The sequence below is a fragment of the Anopheles coluzzii genome, chromosome 3 (assembly GCF_943734685.1).
Source record: "Anopheles coluzzii chromosome 3, AcolN3, whole genome shotgun sequence".
NCBI lineage: Eukaryota > Metazoa > Arthropoda > Insecta > Diptera > Culicidae > Anopheles > Anopheles coluzzii.
This window is the reverse complement of record NC_064671.1, coordinates 24,612,132-24,635,855: the sequence shown is the minus strand read 5'-3', so window position 1 is coordinate 24,635,855 and position 23,724 is coordinate 24,612,132. Positions and strand designations below refer to the sequence as shown.

General features: G+C 45.1%; 1 protein-coding gene across 3 annotated transcripts in view; it reads right to left on the bottom strand.

The window, feature by feature from the left end:
• LOC120954910 (cyclic nucleotide-gated cation channel subunit A) overlaps nt 1–23,724 on the bottom strand; it is a 100,733-nt gene that overhangs the window by 5,785 nt on the left and 71,224 nt on the right. Inside the window, exons 2-11 of one of the 3 annotated variants that reach the window (XM_040375228.2) lie at nt 18,141–18,427; nt 14,909–15,157; nt 11,196–11,358; nt 6,306–6,574; nt 5,937–6,207; nt 5,388–5,506; nt 5,108–5,302; nt 4,803–5,013; nt 3,334–3,474; nt 3,022–3,172 (exon numbers count right to left, since the gene is read on the bottom strand). In XM_040375228.2, the coding sequence (XP_040231162.1) occupies nt 3,022–3,172; nt 3,334–3,474; nt 4,803–5,013; nt 5,108–5,302; nt 5,388–5,506; nt 5,937–6,207; nt 6,306–6,574; nt 11,196–11,358; nt 14,909–15,157; nt 18,141–18,191 (1,820 nt within the window). In that variant the 5' untranslated portion in view covers nt 18,192–18,427. Of the gene's footprint in view, nt 1–3,021; nt 3,173–3,333; nt 3,475–4,802; nt 5,014–5,107; nt 5,303–5,387; nt 5,507–5,936; nt 6,208–6,305; nt 6,575–11,195; nt 11,359–14,908; nt 15,158–18,140; nt 18,686–23,724 lie in introns of those variants that run through there. The other 2 variants (XM_040375227.2, XM_040375225.2) reach the window with 2 other exon arrangements.

The following is a 23,724-nucleotide window of genomic DNA, read 5'->3' as shown; positions in this document are numbered from 1 at the left end:
AGATTGCGGTTTATTTTTGCACGAACATAATAGAATAGCATATTTTTAATACATACAATTACAAACAAGTATCACTGGAACAGAAGAACCTTAATTAAGGTTTCACATCAGGTGGTTGATGTTACGCGTCCCGTGCCTGGTGCTGTTTAACTAGATTAGAATTTAATTGATGCAAGCACGTTGATGATTAATGGCAACCTATTACGGCTTGTTCTGGGAATAGCGCCTTCAAGTTGATTTCATAATGTAATTGGCAAAACTCGATGGCAAGGAGAGTAATCTCTAGGGGTAATTTTTACGATAATATTCTATAAGCTAATCAAATATTTTGCAGGATTTGTAAAATAATAATTAATGTATCTGTTAAAAAAACATTAATACAACTTGTTTTTTTTTAATAAGCGACTGGATTTGAGTTAAAAACAGTATTAAGACGGTTAGACTATAAATATCTTTTTATAGTATTAGATAACTGAAATTGTGTTCAAAATGTATTTTCCAAAAACAAAGTGCAAAGTGGTCATTTTATTTTAGAAGACAAAGCACATTCAATCCCTTTCTCCCAAAAACAAAAGCTGTAATGGCGGGAATTGTACCCCATATCAGATGTCCTATGACGAAAAAGTTGTATTTGTTTCAATACAGGATGCAAAATCTGACTTAAAAACTGGAATTAGTCGCAGAAAACAAAGAAAAATGTTTAAAAAATATCAATGAAGAACATCATTTTCACGAAGAATCATTAAAGACTGATTGAAAACGCTAACTACTGGAACTAAAAAAGGTGATAAAATAGGGTTCAATTTAAAGGTTTTCTGTTACAGTGGTTCTTTGCTCAAGCTTCAATTTCATAAGCAATTCCAATTCAGGTTGCCAATATTCAGACGAAAAGCATGCAATAACACCACCATCAACAACCAATCGGGAAAGCGAAATGAATGCACTTTAACAGCATGCGAGACCGATTGCGCGGTACTGAAATCATTTCAGCACAAAAGCACACCACCAGCTCCAAAGTAATAACGTGCAAATTGTAAGACATTTCTCGTAAAACACATTGTCACCGATCGTTTTGCGGTTCGCCCGCAATTGGCCGCAAAAGTTATTGTCGAATGAAACCTGCACTCCCGTCCTCTGCGTAACCTTAACTGCATTTGGAGCAAATGCGGAGCGAAGGGAGGAGGACAGAAAGGGTAGAATATGCTCACCCCTCACCGGGGTTAGTGTGGTGCAACTGTGCTTAATGTGATTGGCGAGTGGAATTGAAACAATCGCAGCAAACGCAGTTTACGTAAGAAGGTGGTTGCATGCGCAAGCGAACTCTCGCATTGCTTGCATCCACCTGCCACCACATCACCATCTTTATCAACTTTCTCGATGGTCGAGCTCGAGAAGTGTGTCATAAGGAAGGTGGAGAAAGCTGCTGCTCCTTCCATCACTGCAGTGTCCATCGTTCGTGTGCGTTTCGTTCCGGGACTTTGGTTACCGAATTGGATTTCCTCGGCCTGGAGTTCTGCAGATCCACAGGCACAGGCGGGTTGAGGGGTTAGTGTCGTTAACAGGGACCTCCGATTTTGAAAGCGATTACATTTGGCGGAATGCACTCGGTATAACAGGGGGATGTAAAGAGAAAAACGCAACGAAAAAGAACAATCCAAAGGCGCATCCGACTGCACGAGCACTCCGTTTGCGATGTGGAACGTGACCTGCATCCAAGCGCTGGAGCCGGTCCAACCTGGTGCCGGGGCCGTCGAATAATAAACCCAACCACACGTTTAGCCCCGGATTATGTTCGTTGTAGGGTGTGTTATGCTTTTCAGGTTTGGGAAAAACTAGGAAAAACACGTTCTAGGCAAGGGAGAGGCTGCTGCTGCTGCTGCTGCTCCATCTCAATGCCACAAAACTTACACCCGTCAAAGGCAATGGACCGAAGCTGAGTGAGAAATGCGCGAAATAATAGCGAGCTTCACTGGCGACTGCACTGTTTCCGGGGCTGTGGGGATAAATTTCTACAATGTACCTAGAAGAAATCAGAACACAACAGCACAACACAACACCGGAAGCTCTACAGTCGTCCGTTGCTAAGGAAACCGCGCAAACGAATCGGCTCTAAGTACAGCTGCTATCACGTGCTTCCGAACAAATCCGCGCAAGATTGGTTCTGCTTTTGCAGGTTGTTTTACGACGTCTAAGCTGCAGCAAATCTACCTGCTGCTACTATCGGGAGTTTGTAGCGCTGGGAAAACTTTCTTCCACGTTTCCTTGAGGGCTGCACAAATGGTACCTCCCCCCTTCCATTTCCGTATGCCGTTGACGCAATACTAAATTTTGTCGTTGAAGCTTCCGGATCGTTCATAATCCTTATGTTCTGGCTGCTAGTTTCACCCGATTGAGGACATTAAAATTACGCTTGACCTTTTGTGGATTATCCGCTCTCGGTGCTCTAAAACTCAAGCCCCGAATGCTAAATGCTTCAGTTCGCTGACCGCTGAACCAAATCCAAGGACGATAGTTGGTACGTTCTTTTTTACAACCTCGTTTACTTCCCGAGCAGGCCACTGCCACTAATGGACTATCAACGTGCTACAGTTCAGAGCAACTCCCGGCTCTTGCGGAGGTGTCCAATAACTCTATCCCCGTGGAGCGTTGAACTCGGTAAACCTTGAGAGCGTTTCGTGCTCCGGCTACAGGATGCTGCTGGGAGGGACTACCTAACCTGCCACCTGCCCTCTTTGGAAAGAACGATGCACAAAGTGGACAAACTCACAGCAAACTGGACAGCGATGGTCTGCCGTGGGATGGCTTGGTAATGATGATGGCGATTTTTATCGAGTTTTGACTGCCACTTGACAGTTCACAAAGCTCTGGGATGAGATTTAAAGGCAGGCGCAACCGTGCATTGGGGTAATTAATGCTAATGAAAGCTGAAAGACCATCCGGGCACGCTGGCGCAACACGCACCTGAAGCGTTGGAAGCTTATGGAAATGTGTCGCGTGACATCGGTGTGGGGCATCACTTACCTGTCCTCCAGCTTGGAGATGCGCTGCTTCAGCTTCGCCTGGCTGGCGGAATATTCGGCCAGCAGGCGGGCCAACCGAAGGTTCAAGTTTTCCACCGTCTGCTCCAACCGGGCCACCCCACTCTCGAGCGAATCCTGCGTCTGCTGGGCGTCTGTGAGGTTGTGGAAATGAGAGAAAGAGAGAGGGAAAGAGAGAGAGAGAGACAGAGAGGGAGAGAGAGAGAGCAAAAATCCCGAAATGAAGATCCTGCATACTATGCGCCCCAAAGTATGCAAATGTCAAACGTTATCACCCTGCCACGTGGTTACTCACTGGCAAAGACTGCCTCGTCCAGCAGACCATCTTTTCGCAATAATTGACACCCACGCTCGGTCAGCGACGCTCGTGCCTCCGGATAGTCGGCCAGCGTTTCCCACAGGTCACGCTTCGCCAAACAGAACAGATCGGAATAACCTGTGGGAGAGCAAACAAATACAACAAAAAAACAGCAAGCGGGAAAGTCCCGGTAAGACTCGAGCTCAATTTCGTAGCGTGCGGGTACGGTTGGCGGGGGAGTCCAATTATCCTAGTCCGTGCCCTGGTGCCGGATGGTAACGTCATCGAACCCACCGGGTGGTTCGCACCGGATCGATACAGGTCGATTGCTTTAATTGGCAATTTTTGATACGATGTTTTGCTGTTAGCGCACGCGAAGATGCGAGATTTGAAAGCCCCCGGTGCTTGAGGCACGTTGCGAGGGTTGTAATAATTTATGCCTTTTTCACTCAGTTCACTTTCAGGCGATAAGTATGAGAATTGAACGGGACGAAAAAGCTTTTTTTTACCAGTAAAAGAACTTAAAATTTTATTTCTTCTTATAGACGCAGATCCTTTTCGGAACTTTGTGCGTAGGAGCAGATATAAGTCTTGTTGGAAGTTAGAAGTTAAAAGAAAGTTTCTCAAATCCAAATTAAGAATCCTACCAGCTCAACCCAATTTCCTTCGTGGGAAACGAAACAGGGCAATAAAAATCGATACACCAAACAGACATACGTAAACAAAGTTCCCAACGAGGTCCCAAAACCTCCCAAAAACCTCAATTAGAAAATGAGCCCAAAAAGATGAAAGAGCACAGTCGAAGCTCGAAAAACGATGAGTTACAAAATTAAGTAAACTTTCCGTCACTGTGGCACTGCTTTCTGTGGGCGCGTCAGGAGGATAGCTGAAAGGATGCTATGCTAGCCCCACTCGGTGGTCGAGACTTCCGTCCGCCGTTCATTTCAAATTGAAAGCACTGGGGAGGGTGAAATCAAGCCGCTTAACGGGTCATTGGGCACGGGTTGCATGTTGGAAGCGGTTCTTGTAGCGTACCGCTGTCTTTACTGCTGTCTCTGTAAACAATGCTCGAGCAAAGCTTATGAATTATTCAACCCGGCGTTGGAGTTGGTGATCAAAATAAAAAGAATTGGCAAAATTGGCTGTTTTGCAGACAGAGTGGTTGAATCCAATGATAGATGAGTCGAGAATGTTGTAATTTCGTTCATTGGAACTTCTTCAAAATGTCCTGTCTTCTTAAAGTGTAATTTACAGCATTTTGTGGTGAAATTTAATTAATCTTCCAATGTCTGTTTAGATCATTTGTTCTTACTCCTGAGCGAACGAGTTACTTGGCAACATGGCAGCTCATTTAAGTGAAAAGCTTCAATTTAATTTCCTTTGTGTTTTTTACAAGAATTCTACGAATTAACATTCAATTTGCAGTCAAACTGAAAGTTCTGTACACAAAGCGTTAAATTACTTACCAATGGAACGCACATTAGCCGTCCGGCGGTTTCCGGTACGATTGCCCGCAATTTCCAGCACCGACACCTCACCGAACACGGACCCAGCCCCCAGCGTGGCCAGCACCGTGATGCCATCGTCCGCGACGACCGACAGGCTGCCGCGCTTCACGATGTACATCTCCTTGCCGACGTCACCCTTGCGGCAGATGTAGTCACCGGGGCTAAACACCTATGCGTTGTGCGAATGAACGAGACACCATCGTCGTTAGCAACCAGGGGCGCGTGAAACCTAAAACTCTGCTCCCATCTCCCAGCATATTTACCTGTAGCTTCAGCTTGAGCACAAGCGCCTCCAGCAGGCCCGGCTCACAGTCCTGAAAGATGCGGACCTGCCGCAGCGTATCCATGTGTACCCGTATCGCAATCTCGGCCTTCAGCTTGTCCGGCAGTGCGGCCAGCACGCGCTCCTCGTCCAGCGCACCGCTCTGCGCCCAGGTGTAGGCAAACCAGCGTATGACCTGGTCGGTGTGACATCAAAAACACACAAATACGATTTGAAGAGAACACGAAATCGATGGCTGAACAAGGACTGGCTGGACTTACCCGTGCCTCCAGCTCGCCGCCCACCTTCCGAAAGGCCATGTATTGCTTCACACCGTCCATTCGGTTTTGGAACTCGACTCGCGTTACGTTCATGTTGGATATCATCGAACCGATGTTTCCTGCGGGTGAAAACACACAGCGCGAGTGGCAGAGAAAGTTGTAAGTTGAGTAGAAGCACACCCACGAGCACGCAACGGGACGACACTGGCGGACTGACAAACAGATGTTGCGTTTGAACGATCAGTTCTCAACTGACACGGCTGGTGTGATCAATCTTTTGGTGGATTTAAAGCGAATCGAAAGGGATTTGTTACTGGGAAGATGGGACTTGGAGGTTGTATCTATTCACAAAAGCTTCATGGCAATGGATCAAAATAATGTGCTAGCATTTCTGAATTAAAGCCAGATTAAATAAGAATTTCAGAATGCGTGAGAGTTTTGACATACGATTAAAATTGTAGCATTCTGCAGACCTTTTCCAAATAAATGTTTTAACTAATTCCAAAAAAACTCTCTCCAAAATATCCAACCCCCTACAACCAAATTTACCGACAATGGTGGCAAAGATGAGCACGCCCGCGAGAAAGTCCGCCACGACAAACAGATACTCGGCATCGTTTTCCGGCGTCGGCGTCTCGCCGATCGTGGTCAGCGTGAGCGTGGACCAGTAGAAGCTGTAAATGTACTGCCGGGACAGTGTCAGGTTCTTGGGGCCGTTGATGTTGTACACCCAGTTGTCGGTGCTGAAGCCGAGCGCGTAGCTGATGGCAAAGTACAGACACGCGTTCCAGTGGATGAGTACTAAAATAGCTAAAACAACCTGCGGGACGGTAATGAAAAAAAAACGGCAAGCTTGTAGTGAGCTAGTCCAGAGCTACGGTTCAAGGTGATTGGGCTTGTGCTGGCATGCACACTTACTTTACATATCCTAAAGGCGTTCGGGTAGCCGGTGGCCGTTTCCGTTCGATCGAACCATTCCCACATTCTTGGAAGACGCAGTAACCTATTAATTCTAACTATAATTGGACACGGCAGCCGGGTGGCGGCGCAGGAACTCGGCGCCCACCAGATGTAGGCGAGGTCGGTCGGCAGCATCGAGACGACGTCGAGCCACCAGCGCTGCTTGGAGAAGTAGTGTTTCCGCAGCTTGGGCGCATCACGCACCAGCAGCCCCTGCTCCAAGTATCCTGTTTTTGGGAGAGAAGATAAGCACGAAGTTGAGTGACTGGGCACAGTAATTCCGAGATTCCAGCAAATAAAAGGATTCAATCTGCTTCCTGTGTAACGTTAGGGGTCTTTTTTTTTCTTTGTTTCACTAGCAATTGCTTTGACGATGCGAACCGTTTTAAATGCTCTGGATTAGAATTTGCATGACGGTAAGATTGGTTGTCAAGTTAGTAGTAGGCTATACGTTAGTCCGAAAATGTTGGAGTAATTGCTTCCTTCACGATCAAATACTCTAGGGCTCTCGTAGTATGCTCCCAAAAAGGAAAGATTCTCTCGAGTTCGGCGTCACATTCCAGCCGCTCGGGATAGCTGCCCCATTTCATTTGAATTAGCGTCGAAACAAAAGGCTAAAAAGAGCCTTGGGTAATGCTCTCATCATCAAAGAAGCAAAGGTTCAGTGCCCGAAAACCCCTCCGTCTGTAGTAGTTCCAAAGAAATGCAAAGGCCAAAAAAGTGCCATCCCCAATAAAAGAAGGATTCTTCCGTGCCGTTCTATAGCGCCACGCAACGCTGCGCCTTCCAAGTCAACCAATTGTTGCTTCCTTCACGGCAACTCGCAATCCTGAATGAATTGAATTTCGAGGTTGATTTGATTTATGCTATTTCAGACGACGCCACAGCACAGCCCGGGAAATGACGAGATTTTGGCAGATTGTGTTTTACTTTTGGTTTATTTCCAGTTTCATGTGGTACGGCACTCGTACAGGCAAGCCGTGTGTGTGTGTGTGTGTGTGTGTGTGTGTGGTGGTTGTTCCCTGTGTTTCCCGGGACGAGGGTTGCTTTATGGCACTTGTGCGCTCCCGACATTCCGGGGACAAGTAGGGTTAACGTTTCGCCAGCCCACCCCAAAGACGGGTTTCGGGATCTCATGTTCCGCGGGCAGGGAACCCAGGCCTCCGACTCGACGATTGGATAATCAATAAAATATATATCTCGTGCGTCACAAAGCGCCTGCCTGCGCTCCATATGCTGTCGCTACCAACGGCGGGTGGTTTGCCAGAGCATGGGTTGACGTTTGACGGGAGCCACGGCCATAAATTGATTGATTTTCCTGTTTGCTTCCCACTTACATGCAGGCTGCGTGAAAAAGCCGCCCTTGCGTGTAGTATTTTAATTTCGCTCGATGTAAGCATCATCGCCCGGCCATCGCCCGGTCTGTGGAGTTGTTTGCTGTCGAAGCGGAGATGGCAAACAAAATAGCAGGCAAAAAAAAGAACGCTCCGTCTAACCGGTGAAGAAAAATTGTGGAGAAAAAGCTCCCGATCTCCCGAAGTAAAAGTGGTTGGATATGTGTTGGCGTGTATGTAATTGGAGACTTTTTCATAACGGCGCGACGGCGTCATCGATGATGTTGTGTGGTGACCTTTTTCAAGTCGTTCGATAGTCTCGAATGGCATCGGTAGACTATGTAGGAAGAAGGGTAATATTGTGACGTTGTGATCATTAAATGGTTTAGTGCTCCTTCATTGAATTCTTTTGCATCAGTTTTTGTTTTCTTTTCATAAGGATATGTACAATAAAAGGCCAGACTGATACATATACATAAGAGGAACATGGGATGAAATTTTCCAAACTCTTATAGTAAATTAGCTACTTTTTCGAGTTCTCCGACCAGTTCTTAAGGTGGGCTCACTATTTTTGACAGCTTGCTATTGCTGAATCCCAAGCTTTTTTGACGCTCACGACCCCATATTCTGCCTGTTGGCGAGTCTTTAACTCCGTCTGTGACCTGTACGAGCCAGGAATTACGGCGGCGAGGCAGGAATTAATCACACTTGTTCAAAGTGCTTTTGTATCAACGTATGAGTATATCACTAGCAATTTCAAGTGAGCTAAACTTGACAAAACCTATTAAACATATTATACATATTAAACATTATTATTTGATCCATCTTCAGTAATGTCAGCCCTGCGTGAGAGATGACGGTGTGGATGAGAATTCATGCTATCTGGATGAGTCAGTTATTGGCAGCCAATTTCATCAGAACGATCATAACGATAATCGCATGAACTTAAGAGGTTTCTTGGACATAAACTTAACTGGTCACTGTAATGTCACCTTTTGTTGTAAAAGTATAAAATTAATTAAAAGGCTTGCTTAAGCTTGTTTGAATGATTTTTAGTTGGCATGCTTCTTAGTCTTAGTTTGAAGTCTAACAATTGAATAATTTTGGTTAGGAATATCAGTGCACAAACAAACATCGCAAGACCACCTAACCGTATCAACTTGCAAAAGAGTAAATTCAATAGTTATCATTGACAATTGCATTTTCAGATGAAAGTTTGAAATACGATGCAGTGTTATTGCAACATACCAAAGTCACATGTTGAACTTGATGTGATATTTTACAAAGAAAAACAGATTATCTGTACTACTGTCTGGTATTTCGCAGAACTGCCAGTTACTCTATTGTGGTATGTTAAGTTATATGGAATATTGGCATCACTAGAGTGTCCTTCAACCCATCTAAGCATGTCCAATAAACCAAGCACATTTCAAGGATAGCAGCAACCATTCGGTGAAAACGATCGGAAACAACAATTACAAGCACCCGCAAGCTTCCATGTTTGGTGTAGAAGCTGTTGAAAATGTTGTCCTGATAGCTGCTGAAACAACACTCCTTCCCCAACTTCCCCATATCGTGTGCACTGTGATAAAGTTTTTGTTTTTTACTTCCAGCAGCCCGTTCAAAATGTTCGGGTTCGGTTCGGGCAAATCTAGTAGTAAAAGACCTTCCCGGGAAGACGACCGCCACAAATCACTACACACTACTTCGCCCCACGTCACACACACACTTCGCACACTTCTGTCCAAGGCTCGTGATGGGAAGATCCCGAAGAAAGGCGGCCCAGCTGGGCTGCACGAATTCTACAAGCTGACCGGGGCACAATTTAATGAATCACTCGTTGCTACTGCCTTTTTGCGGAAACAGAATGGAAAACCAGAGAGAGAGATAGAGAGAGAGCAAGAGAACGATTGCCAACGGGCGCATCGCTTTCCGGGAACCAACCGATGGCATTGTTGGCCACACTACTTGGCCAGTTCAATCTCATTTTCCTAATCTTCGAAGAAACCCTCTCGGGCTGGAGCTGCAAAACCATCGCAACCCCAGAAAGAGGCTGTGCGGGGTACAAGTAGTTGCCTGCATTTAAGCCCAACCAGTGTCGGATCCTTCCGCACAGTGGATCTGCAACGCGAGCCAATCCGGCCAACCCGGCCTGACCTTCTTGGACTTGGCAGCTTGGGGAGGGTGTGCGAGACATGGCTTCGTGTGTCAGCGCCCTGTCACCCAGCCAATGTCTTCTACCAGCCTTTTCTCTTCTCCTCCTGGGAACATTGTGTGCCAGCAGGAAATAAATTATCTGGCCCGGCGATCGATTAACCTATTTTCTAGCTTCAGCAACAAATTCTTGAATCCAACCGCCCAGCCCCAGTTTGTCCCAACTCGCTTCAAGAACACGTGGCGGATATGGTCGGAAGCATCGGAAGCAGGAAGCAATCGGGCGTTTGGGCCGCACAAAACGGACACCGCAGTTGCTCGCATATTGTCTTGGGACGATCGGAAGAGCTCTGGCTGGGTTGCACAAAAAGGGAGAAGTTTTCGTATAATTTTCAAAGGCAAGCAACTTTTTCCGTGCCTCAGGGGCACCCCGCGCCGATGGTTGGGTGGCACATGATCGTAAGTCTAATGATGGGAGGATGGAGTACGAAACGGAAGTCGGCGGCCAAAAGGCAGAAATGTGCTTCCGGTAGCGCATTGTCAACGGCCTCCTCTAGACGACCATGGCGAACGAGCGAAGCGACATTTCCGTGACTTTGCTTTCGTTCGAATCCGAGCTTCAGTCCGGTGGGACTGTGCAGTTTCTTCAGACGGGAAGCGTTTCCCGAACTTTTCCCCCGAACGCCTCCGTACACGTGTACTGGTACTGGTCGAAATGATGCGGCTGCGGTAATTAAAGCAAGATCCATCGAGATTACAGATAATTTGTGAGTTATGCCACATTCTGCGGTCGAGTGGGAACATTCTTGGTCGGCTCCATACCATCCTTTGCCCATTCCATACTTGCTAGACGAAAGTACGCTTTCGTTTTTCGGATTGGTGTCCCAACACACACACCCACCCGGGGAGGGGGATATTGTGGTTTGTACAACTTTTCTCTCTCGAAACGCACGAAAAAGAAGTCTTCCCGCAGCAGCATCAGCATGCAGAGAACGCTTGTGAACGGTGGTGCGATGTTGTTGTTTATGGAACCGAAAAGACTTGCAGCTTTTAGCTCGTGAATAAGTGGCGGGGCGTGGTAAGGTTTTGAGATTTTCGGGCAAACGATGCTTGCGTGCACAACATTAGCCACGATTTTTCCGCATAACAAAAGCGATCATCGGGGGAGATTACGCTCATTATAGGTTTATTAGGAGTGTCAAAGAGGCGGCACATGGCTCCTGGGAGCGACGTTTATGTGCTGATGAGATGTGACTAATTTTAATACCGGTTTATCGGAGCAGTAAGCTTATAAAGACATTCCAAAAGCATGGAGTTTAGTCCACGAAATTGTTATTCATGCATAACAAATTGCACTTACCCTCATGACAATGCACCAGCGTGTCGGTCAAGTAGATGAAATCACACAGATAGTCCAGGATCCACCAAAGCACGGAGGCTTGCTTGTTTAGCTCCCAGAAGACCGCTCGTCCTATCACAAATATGATATTGTACAGTACAGCCAGCGAAACGACAGACAGCCACTAGAAGATTACAAAAAAAGTTGATTAAGTAGATAGAACTAAGTGTTGAAACTGGAGATTTTGAATAAACATGTAAATAAAGCTTCAATAATAATGGTCTGCAAACCTGATGAGCGTTTGCTCTGCAAATGAAGTAGGATTAGGAGACATGCAATTTCTTGGGACTCTTGTAATCCCACTCAATTGAAAGTAATTCCAATCTCCAGGATAATATCGACCGAACTGCGACGAAATATGGGTTAACCCGTTGATTGAACTTGTTTTATAGCTTCCTTTTTATGATCTCGGACCATTTTCGCGGCACGGAATGAACTGAACTTCGATCAGCCAAAAACTCATTCCGCAACCTACGCACGTCCGATGTACTTAATGGATAATATTGACTCACTCGCATCAAACCCCGACAAGCCTGGCATGATTAATCAATAAGACGAATCATGATGAGCCACCGTGCTGCTGCTGCTCCATCTGCCATTACCATTAATCCTTATTCGCTGTCTGGGCTGTCTTTATCCTTAGCAACCGTAGCGCGTCCCTCTCCAAAGCTCGCGAGGAGTGTTCAATATTCAAAGCATCCTAAGCAGCCTAAAAACGTTCGAGCGCAGCTTTTCTCATCGCGTTGATGTTTCATTTCGAAGGATTTGGAAGATGCCACCACGGTGTGTCTGTGTGTGACTGTGGTGTGGGCATGAACGTTATTACGTAAAGTAGGGGGTGTGTTCTCCCAGCCAGCAGTGTCTATGAAGCAAAGTACAGTGCTGCTACACCAAAAACCACGCGGACCACCACACGGTCGTGTTTTGACTTCTTGTGTACTTCAGCCAAACAAGTGAGTAAGTCAAGGCGGGGGAAACGCACGTCCCGTGCGACGGGTACGTTTCGTTAGCGGGCGGGAAACCGCAAAACCAAGCCAAACCCCACGGACCGAGCCAAAGCAAACTAAGCTTGAGGAGGGGTAAGGGTGCTTAATTCTCGCTCATTATTTACCACCACACAGTACGGTACCCACGGCAAGCGGGCGAGCGAGCAAGCGGCCATCAATGTCGATGAGTTTGGTCGAGAATATTTCCTATTTTGCTAATGTTTTCCGAAAACGAGGGCATCTTCACACTTCTGTCCCCCCGACTACTACGTTGAGGACGATCTCGGTGCTGAGGAACTTTAATGACCTTTGCACATTTGCCTGGAAACTGAGCGCTTCATTCGATGCTCGATGGGCAATCAGAAGTCGAGGACGTGTACTTCGCGGGTTGCTACGATCGTTGTCCGTGGAGTGTCTTATTAATTTATTTTTTCCAACAGCGATCTTACGAAATCTTTGTTCGGTGGAATGGTATCTTCTTTATTAGTGTAATCATAATAACGATAATTGTATCAGTACCTGGTGAAGAAGAAGGAATAACACCATTTTGGCCTACTCTTTTGCTCTGAGGAAGTAGACTCCCAGGGATGTGCGCTGTGCTATGAGCTTTGTGTTGTGCATTCTTAAGAGTAGGCCAAACTTCTTGAATCTATTCTGTTATCCTGCTATACACATGGTACTAAGAGAGTGCTTTAGAATTTATCGTATACGACAGCTGACATAAAAGAAACGTGTGGCGTTCTATGGAGATGCTCTGGAATGCCATATCAAACATGACAAACAGTTTCTAGAACACCTTCATAATAGTGCCATACTTTTGTTTTTGTCTATAGTTGGATACGACAGATTCTAGAGAACTCTCCAAGTGTAGGTGTAGGTTCAGAATCCATTCCACGACTGATATGCGCAAGATCCTGGACTGGTAATGGGTGAGGATCTGTTCCAGAAACGGTATAGGAACGGGGATTGATTCCAGAACCGGTAAGAAGTTTAGGAGATGTTCCAGGACAGTTATGGTGTCGAAATCAATCACATAACCGATATGATGGTTAGGACAGGTTCCTGTGTCAGGATGGGGCTAGGATCAGTTCAGCGCCGGTATTGGTATTGGAGTTCCAGAAACAATAAAAATAGAGCATAAGATCCAGAATGGGTAAGGATTCTGGAATAGGTAAATAGTACAGAGTGCCTTAAAATTCCGTTGCGTAGTATTGTAACCTGGCCAAATCATCTAGTCGATACAGAATGTACTCACATCAGTAATTAATCGATAGAAAATTTCCCATTTTTTCACACCAACATGCCTCATCTCTTCACACCATCTTATGATCATTCGTTTGCTCCCTTGTTTAGGCTTACGTTAACGTGATCAATAAGATGGCAGGCTCAGCATCTGAGACACGCACCGGTAATGTTGCTCTACTAAGCCATTCAAACAAGCATGAAATTGATACGAAGGTTTCATCTGATTGTGCTGAAATCCGGAAATCGGGATTTTACGCCTCGTTGCCACAGGTTTCTCTTGGCAGACAACAACGGAACAACACGTCCATCCAACGGGTGGAGAGGTGTTCCGGTCGATCAAAACCCAGCAAAAGACGACAACGAATAAGGATGAACAACGCCTTTCAACCGAGTTACGAATGAGTTCGCTACAACCCTGAATTGCCTGAAGGTTTTTTGGAAAGGGCTGGCGTTCGGCAATCGGTACAATTTCTACCGCCCACTCGGCTTTACGGTGGGTTTAACTAACAGCCGTAGACCGAAGGGCACTGGGGCACTGGGTGGAATTGCATTCGAAGGAAAAATGAGCATCATTTTTTTGTCTTTTGTGATGTCTGTTTCCTTTTTTGTTGTTGTTGCAGCTCATCTAATGAATGGGCCAGATTAATAAGATCTTCCAAGGGTCCTCCGCCTTACGGCCAAACCGTGTGTAAAACACACGCAAACAGCACACAAGATAAATGCTTTTCGAGAATTTCCCTCATTTAGCATGGGCTTGGGCATCGTTTATGATACATCATTTGCTACCGGCTTGCTTTTAGTTCGACGACGTTTTTGTTTCAGGTTTGTTCATTTCTTCAAAGTTGGTAACTTCATCTGTATTGATCTGAGAGATCAGAAACAGCTCATTACTCTAGAATAGCGTGGATGGATAATAATAATAATAATAATAATAATAATAATAATAATAATAAGTTGATTTTTTTATCTAAATCCTTGAGGGACCTTTTAAGCATAATAAACAGCTGATAATTACAAACCTTTCCTTAATTTAATAAACATTATGCCATTTCATCAAATGTTAGCTACTAAAACCTTCCCTTAAAACCCATTCATATTTCATCACCATGAAACAAAAGGCCAGCAGTTGGTGGCATTTCATTGCGCGCCCCCCCCCCCCCCCCCGCCATGCCAGCACCGGAGGGAACTCGCAAACCAATTACCCTTGATTTCTTCTAATTGAAACGACAGCAATCAAGCTGCTAGCGCTTGCCGTTTCAGCGCGTCTAATGAGCTATGGCGGTGTTGATGGGAGTGGAAAAATAAAAATTAAACTCACACAATTGGCGACACAATGGTAAACTGCACGCGTCGCTCGGTCGGAAAAAGTCGCTACAGCATCCACCTCCTCCCCGAGAGCGTTTCCCGCTCAGCATCCCCTCCTCAAACCTCCCCCATACTTACCCGATAGTGCGACGGAAGGGACGGATCGACCGACAGCCGGCTGCAGACACCGTCGGACGGGACGGCCTGCGGCGCAACGCAGCCGGCCTGATGCAGGCGGGTGTCGGAGGTGGCGGAGGCGGCCGAGAATTTGTCCAGAAATTGGTCGGGTGGCTTGGAGCGGCCTCGTTTCGATATCCTACAGCGGAGCGCGTTCAGCGAACGGCGCAAGGACGACAGCTTGCCCCGCCGGCCGGCCGATGGTTGGTCCTGGTTTGGGGGGGAAAGGGAGCGTATTAAAAATGAAAGAGAATGAGAACGAAAGAAAATTCAGTGTATAGCAAGTGCATGCTAGCAAATGGTACGTAATGGGACGCAAACGGAAATGGTTCATCTTTTCGCTCGTTTAGATCGTATCACACTTTCGCCGTTGTCCTGGCGTTAGGCTACTAGAACAGCAGAAGGAGGCATTTATTTAGTCGAGTCGAAGGAAAGGAAAATGAACAAGAACGGGCACGCGATTGGGCCTTCTATCAAGATAACCGGTGTGTGTGTGTGTACGTCAAAGGGAGATAGAGGGCAAGTGGATCGTTGATGGAATTTATCGTCAAACAATGAGCCGCCACTACTTCCGCTGGCAATTGACTCATAAAAAACTGAAATTCGTTTGCTTTTGCTAGCGCGGCTTTTGTTACCATTTTCGTCCTCGTGCTTTGGACCGGACTTTTCACTTGAGTGCGTTGAATAAAATATAAGTCATGATAGCGAAATCGAACCATAGCATTAGTTGGCCGGCACACGACTGATGGAATGTTGCTGTTCAGCGTGCAAAAGAATCCCTTCAGGACTTCAGGGATCGTGAGGTGGGCTTTTGTGGCATTTATTTCATTATTCCTAACAGCCGAATCGTTTTCCCGAATTGTGAACTAAGCTTGTTTGAAAGGAACCCTAATTGTTGTATAGATATGTCATTAAATAATAATATCGCCTGCTTCTAATGCTTTTATGATGGACAGGCTTTCGCCAACAAGACGAAACTTCAACAGCCTATTCGCTCAATGAAGACTTTTGAGAGCTGAAACAAGATTTTCAGCTTTTGTGGCAATATTTCTTGGAACGAATCGGATTCAACGGTCCCCACTATACCACTCTTAACGTAAATAATCCATCATATCACTTTATGTCCATTACTGCGTCCCAAAAAGAATACCCTGCAATATTATCGACATAATCATGCCACCGTGAAGGTCACTTACAGTCCCACAGTCCCGGTTTTCTGTTGCATTGTGTCGGTAATATTGGTACGTGACGGCGACTTCTCGCGTTGTTTAAAGTATCACCAACACTAGTGCGACGCTATGCGCACGCTAACTGATGGGACGTGTCTTCGGGGTGGATCTCTATCTCAAGGGTTTACATACAACCTGCAAAGCCAAACCCTTTACACCATGCTCTCCTTTGGGGTTTTTTGTGTGTCTGTGTACAGGGAAGACGCACGCACATTCCCTCCCTCCTATACAGCTTCGTACACCCACCGGTAGACGTGTTCGGAATAATTGTTCTTGAACTTCACGAAACCACACGAAGTGCAAACGGCACCTGTACCCATGGCCACGGGTAAGGGTTAATACGTTAACGAGGATGGGAGTCATGCCGAAGCGTGAACGGGGAAACCTTTTTCGATGACCCTTAAATCGAACGTGTCGCTTCCGGCCGGGTATTACCGCACAACGCTGTTACTATTCGTGGCAACCTTGTGTTCGGTGTCGTGTCGTGCCAATGATGATTCGATGGAATTTTGCATCTTAACCGTGTACTTCAACGTGAGAATGAAGACGTCGGGCGGAATATGTGAATGGAATGTTCGGTATGTGAAACATATGACATCGATCCACGAGGATTTACCCACGAGGCTGAATAGGATCCAGTTAGGGACATAGTTTGATTATTACACAGAATGTAAAAGCAGATACTGACAGTTTTTTCAATTTAAACTCCTTTATAAAGGTTTGGTTTTGAGCTTTTCCATTACAATAAACAATCATTACATCAACTCACTAATATTCTTATCGATGCCAAAATTGCAATTACTCGCTTCCAGCTATTACACACCCACGAACCATTGACCATTCCAAAGGGAACGTCTCCGATCAGCAAAAGCGTCCCCGTCGATGGAGTAATTCCTAATTGCACCCACCTGATTAGGCACGCTCAATTAAGTTTGATTACGTTTCAACCCACCGCGCGGGAAGTGTTCGGTGAATAGGAAGACGCTACGTTCGCTAACTGTTCACCGATGGGAATGAGACTCGTCTCCAGGCGAGTGAGCCGAGGGACCAACAATTTCTTGGCTCATTTGAAGCTATTTGTTAATTTGCGTTGTTACACGGTTTTATGTCTTAACAGTCCCACCAACGCCAAACAAACGCCAACGATGAAGCGCTGTTTTGGATAGTTATTAAAGCATATTGAACACCGAAAATCATTGATATGGTGATACTTTTACGATACTTCTTCACAGCAACTCCAATTCCAATTATCTTAAAATTTGCCTCAATTTCTTTAATGCATACAAAGAAAGGGATCCAACAAGTTCTTATGAACGGACATAATTACTTAATTTCTCACCGCTCCCACTTTATCGACACATTAAGCGTAACCGTGTCTTGCCTATTCAAGAGTACATTTAATCAATTAACGGGGAACTTCGCGTAGTGTTGTTCGTAGTGTGCGGTAAACTTTTAATTAGCCGAATACACACTACAGTGTGCGAACGGGGCGAGGGTCGAGCTTTTGCCGGAATGGTGCTCTGGTTAAAGGGGCAGGCTGGATGGGTGGGTGGTTTGTCGATGAGAGCGCCCTTCCTGATCGGAGGCCCCAAACCCACAATCGTGGAAGGAAGGCAATGAACTTTGATCGGGAAGCTAACGATCTTCCCGTGAACTATGAGCTGCTGTTTACTCAACCGTAGGTGTGCTTACACCATGTAAGTTTTCTTTCACTAGACAAATGTGTTATGAATGTATGGTTGTTTGCATGTTTGTATGTATGTATGGGTGTTATTTAGCTATGAACGTGCACGCATCCTTTCAAACTTGATGACTGAATTAATGTGTTTTGTGTAAGATGTATTTTATGTCGCCTCGCTAAGTTCGAAAGGATAGATGCTACTGAAGAAATTAGTGAGAATTAATATGTTAATCGATTTATATTTCATCACCTTACAGAATGGCTACTATCTTCCATTACATACCAGTATTTTCTCCCCTCCGGAGATGGTAGATATGTCAATTCGTTGTACCATTTTGTTGACGAATTTCTGCTACCACGCTGCTTTTGGCACTGTACACGGCACTATTTGTACTGTTGATGCTGTTCCAGAAGCTTAGCCTTAGCTCTCACCATAAAGCTAGCTTTACGTTGATTGGAAAACTAATTAAGGCACACGCGTGAATGTTCCTCGTGAATTAGTGTACAAAAAATTCACTGAATGGGAGAAATGCTCTCCGGACTAGTTTTGTTTCCTCATATTGCACCCATCTATGAAACACTCCATAAAATGTAACTATTGTTTGAAATAGCGAATTATTCACTGATTTAATTACTACTTCACTTGCTTACTCTTTAAAGCGATCTTAAAACGACAAACATTTCTGTACACCGTTTCAATGCCACGCTACAAATCTCGCCAGGCCTGGTCCATTAGGCGGGATTTACATCATTTCCCCAAAACCTTTATCACGACGCCATCGAATTGGATAATTATCTTGGAATATTTTCATTTGCCCTCGTTTGCCTAGCAGAGCCGAATGGCTAACCAGAGCTAACTGTTTCCTTTGAAACGAAAGGACAAAAAAAAAACAACAAACATTTGCCAAGCGTCTTTCCGTACGCTTAATTCCCGTATACAGTGATTATGCCTTCTTCCATTTGCATTCCAAATCACTTTCATTTCCAGGAGCGAGCGACTACATCAGCAACCAAAAGAAACCAAGAAAATCTTTGCTCTCCGGGCCTTCGGGGGCCGGTGATTGAAGCCTGGTGGCTTTGGCCGTCGAATAGGCACAGACGCGCGGCGCGCGATAAATCGGGCTGACGTCAAACGGTGCAGAAAATGGTGCTCTTCTTCGGAAGGACCACTTTAAGCAGTCGTTTGAGCGAAACCATTACAATTATGAGGTAGCGTGCGATTCGGACGATGCGCGAGCGGAGAAAGCCTTTCGCTAAGTGCATGGTAACAAGCAGACAGAACAGTGATTTTTGTCGCGCGTGGTAAACGGATGGTGAGACACTGAGGTTGGTTTGCTTTCCCGTTGCAAAACCGTTGCATAAATTTGTGGAAGCAACATTGACGCTTCAATGTATATGAGTTATTTGAATAAATGAAATAAATAAGCATTGCATCTGTTCGCTACAATGTTTTGATATGAATGAAATGTTTGAAAGAAGACAATTTAAAAGGATTAGTTAGCCCCATTTGGCAAGTATTCATGAAGAATTATTTTTAAAATTCTAATGATAGGAACTGACAAATGTGGGAAGAAAGACTAGCATAACAATATTAATAGCGCATAGTAGTACATCGTAGCTCAACATCTTATTCCAATATGAATTGTTCCATGTAAGCTGACAAATAGCACATAAACTTCTGTGCTGTGGGTAATTTCAACTATACTGCCACATCTCTCAGACAAGTTAACTACATTTAGCTACATTAAACTGATATGTAACGTTCAATCAACTTTATGTAGCTTAGTAATATCCCTTCTATTCCAGCATGTTACACACGATGAAACGATGCCATTCACCGCACACAACAGCACACAATGCACAGTACCTCCTATCACACCTTACAGCCAATTAAAATTCTACCACGAACAATTTGACTTCAATGAATCAATAATGTTGCAGCAGATACTGAAGCATAAGCAACAAGCGAATGATAAGACCGGCCACGTCTACCATTCGAGCGCGCACAAGAATGGTCGATGGAACACAACCAATAAACATTAAGATTGACACAAATGGCTAATGGTGTATTGTGTGTCGCTTTGTTGTTCGGTTGCTCCCGTCAACCTGTCCCGGCAACCCCGATAACCGCTCCGCGGCGTTTGATGGTACAGCAACATCAAAATACATTACCATGAGAATGCTTCAACTGCTTCCGTGCTGAAGCGGTTTCATGTTGTTGCTGCTGTTTATTTATCATTTTACCTCTTTCTTTTTTTGGTTTGGTTTGGTTCGTTTTGCTCTTTCGCTTCTTCATTCATCCAGAAGTGCGTAGCGAATTTTGCAGTTAAAAAAGCATTATTTGCACACAGGCGGCCAACTCGTCCTCTGCTACCCACGCGGTAAACCAGTGCGCATTGCATTTGCAGGGAGAGAGGGAGAGAGAGAGAGAGATGGGACAAACGAAGCCGTCCTTAATCCGCGGTTCATAAAAATCATCTCCGTGGACGTAACGCAAATGGGAGCGTGCGCAGGCACATTCATTCAATGTCACCGGTAACCGCGCAACGAGCATCTTCAACGAGCGAAGCTTGGATGTAAAGGGGAGCAGGGGAACGAGCCATCGAAACGCCATCATGGACGTTTTGTGTGAAATCAAACGGCCGTAAAGTTTTATTTTATTGCGTTTTTCATTTTCAATCATATTTTATCGAGAGTGGCCAACGGTTTTGCTGACGGGCGGTTTACCTGCTTTATTCAGGGTGAGTGTTTTGTGGTAAACCCCGTTACCGGGTCGTGGGAAGCGTGCTTGAAATATGTACCCCATGGCAACTTGCGGCCATTTGTATTTACCACACATTGAACAGGGTTTGTATTGAAGTGTTTTGTGTAAAGAATAAGGCAGTGGACGTATCCTTATAACGAGTGCCACTTTTTGCGGAAGTTTTCGCAAAATCCCTTTAAAATTCATCTTTTTAAGAGCAACATGTCAAGCGCAAGTAAATGAGCGAACGAAATGCGCTCATGAAGGTGATGATATCTGAAATATGGTATTAGAAAGCATGTCGTATAATTCTGTGTAATTTCTTTGTTTCTATGTAGCCTTTAGTCCAGCCAAATGAATGGCAAAAATATGAGTAAAATACATTAACCATTGCTCAGTCCGCTACAACAACATTATAATACATCCAGAAGTGACAAAAGTGTGCGCGGGCACGATCAATGCTATATACCACCAAGCAAAGCACGATCAATGTTCACCGTCCAACACCACCGTCGCTAGCACTATATCGTAATGACATGAGCACGTCGTTGTCGACAAGGTAAGATTGTCAATTTATGTTGCGTTGCATTATGTTACGGGCAGGCGTCTTACCCACTCAGCCTCCTCCAAGACGACGGCCACGAACCTTTTGCTCGTTTGCACTCATCATTTTATACCTGTTTTGTCATTGCACGCTCGTCCGGCACGCGGGATGGGGCTAGGAAACGCTAGGAGATTCAAACCATCCAGTGCCAGTCTGCCAGTACCACCACCAACCAATGTCAACCGTGAGACATGAATAGCATTCGCAATGTGATTAGGAATGGAGGAAGATGAAAAAAAGAGTGCTGCCGCCATACGGTTGGGTGATGAGTTTCGCTACGGTTTGCGATGAGTTTTAAGCAACTAACAATATTGTGCTGCGGGACGAGATTTTTACGAGCTGCCCGGTTGCCGCGATGCTGAGACATTTGCGCCATTTGCGACAGGTCGAGTGCAGTGCTCGGAGGGGATGGATGATGCTTTTGCTATCTTCTGAGGAAGCACAGCATCTGATTGTGGTATCGTTGGTCTCGTTTGCAGTGGTCGTTTGTATTCACACTTTCTTATTCTGCTAATGCTTTTTGCAGATAAGATGTTTGAAGAGGACAAGCTTGGGACATGGAAACGGACGAAATTGTTGACTAGAAAGATTATGTTTCTGTAGCGTTTGTTTATATTTTCCTGCAGCTCAGAGAATACAATATTAATTTTCTTCTATAATTTTAAAACATTTTTAATACTCAGCAATCAAAATATATTTTTCATAGAAGATTCTACATGTACCAGGAGGATTAAATTGATTAGTTTGATTAAAATAGAATCAATAAAAACATTGGAAGCAAACAAAAACAAAAAAAAAAAAATTGTCTATTTTCTTTTATCAAACATTCTAATATAAAATTCATCTAAAAGATAGCATCAACTTTATCCAAACCAAAACAACAACCCAGACAGGAAAAAAGCTCCACTGCTCCGGTATGCAGTACAACAGTGTGAAAAACCGGTCTGCCACCGTGACATTCCGCCATACATTATCGTTAACAATTCGGGTGAAAAGCCCACACGCTCACAAATCTTTCCTTGCTGTGCTGTGTTCTCCCGGTAACGATTCCATCATTCTGCGAAGATAATCTTGCAACCGAAACGGCCCGAGCGGCCCGATATATGGGGCCAGTCGGGTCAAAAGGGGGAAAAAATTGCCCCCTTGAAACTGCCCGCAGACTTGCACACACACACACACACACACACACACACACACACACACACACACACACACACACATACACAGCCCACGGACGATACACGCGGTCTGTTGACACAATCATACTCGCAAGGAAAACTAACCAATCCATCTTACGGTGGAGCTATTTGTCGAGCAGAAAAGATGGATTTCCCACAAACGATTTTCACCCCTGAGGCCGAAGCGCCAAGGATCCCGGCAATGAACATGAAGGTGTGGGTTACATGGGGGGGTGGAGGGGCAGAGACTCTTACCAACGCATACCGATTGAACAGCCGAAGCTCTCAGCGTTGATTAATTACTTTCCTAATCTCTGTGAATTGCTCAAATTTACACACCCGTTTACACTCTACCACTCCCTTTAACCTGCTGCTTTCCGAAAAAGCCGCCTTGGCCGTTACAACTTTTGCGATCGAATCGCAATAAATCATGGCTTGCTTGCTATGAACGCGTTTTTCTCAAGCACGCGCTGGTGTGTGCTGCTGCTGCTGCTGCTTGCGTACCGTGCCGTTCGCGTGACGTATAGAGCGCAAGAAAGCAAATGTAAACAAGCCCCAGAGGTGCAAATATTTGGTCAAAAATGTCTCTCTGCCAAGCTGTAGGTTGGTGATTGATTTTGGTTGACTAATTGCGTGCAAAGGAAACAAAGGAAACATTTGCTGGGAGGAAATTCCACTCATCAGTATGTGGTTAATAAATCATTTAATGACACGTCAATCATGAAATATATTTAAAAAAAGAGCTTAAGGGCAAGATAGTCAGTCATTGAGCTTTGATTGCTTAGACAACATACGCATAACAGCAAACAGTGCTTAGTGTGTGCAAATTGTCGCAAACTACACGGTACTATCTTAATTGAGCACCAAGTACCAAGTCACTTACACAACACAATGCTTAACCAGATTGAATGTCTGACACACTTCCGGCACTTTGTCTGGTGAGAAAACATTTGCCCCAATCTATTGGACGCAAATATTGACCTACAACTTAGACATCTTGACTACATTAGTGGCGGCATCGTATGCTTGCCTGTACCACGGATGGCGCTCGTAATGTTTCCGCACTGTACGTTCCCCTCGGTTGGAGTACGTACCAGAGTACGTGATTCGATTTTAAACTGATTATGAATGTTGTAGCATGAACTTTCGAGTAAGCACGGCTTGTCTCTTTGGAAGGAAAAAAGTAATAAAGTCAAAACTATGTTGCGGAATGGAAGATGCTATGCTATGCTATGGAAGATCAGTTCGGCCAGTCTCTTAAACCCCTTGCCAAATAGTGTGTTCTTTTTTAATACATTTTCTCTCCCGCTCTCACTTTTTTGCTCTGCAAAATGCATGTGCA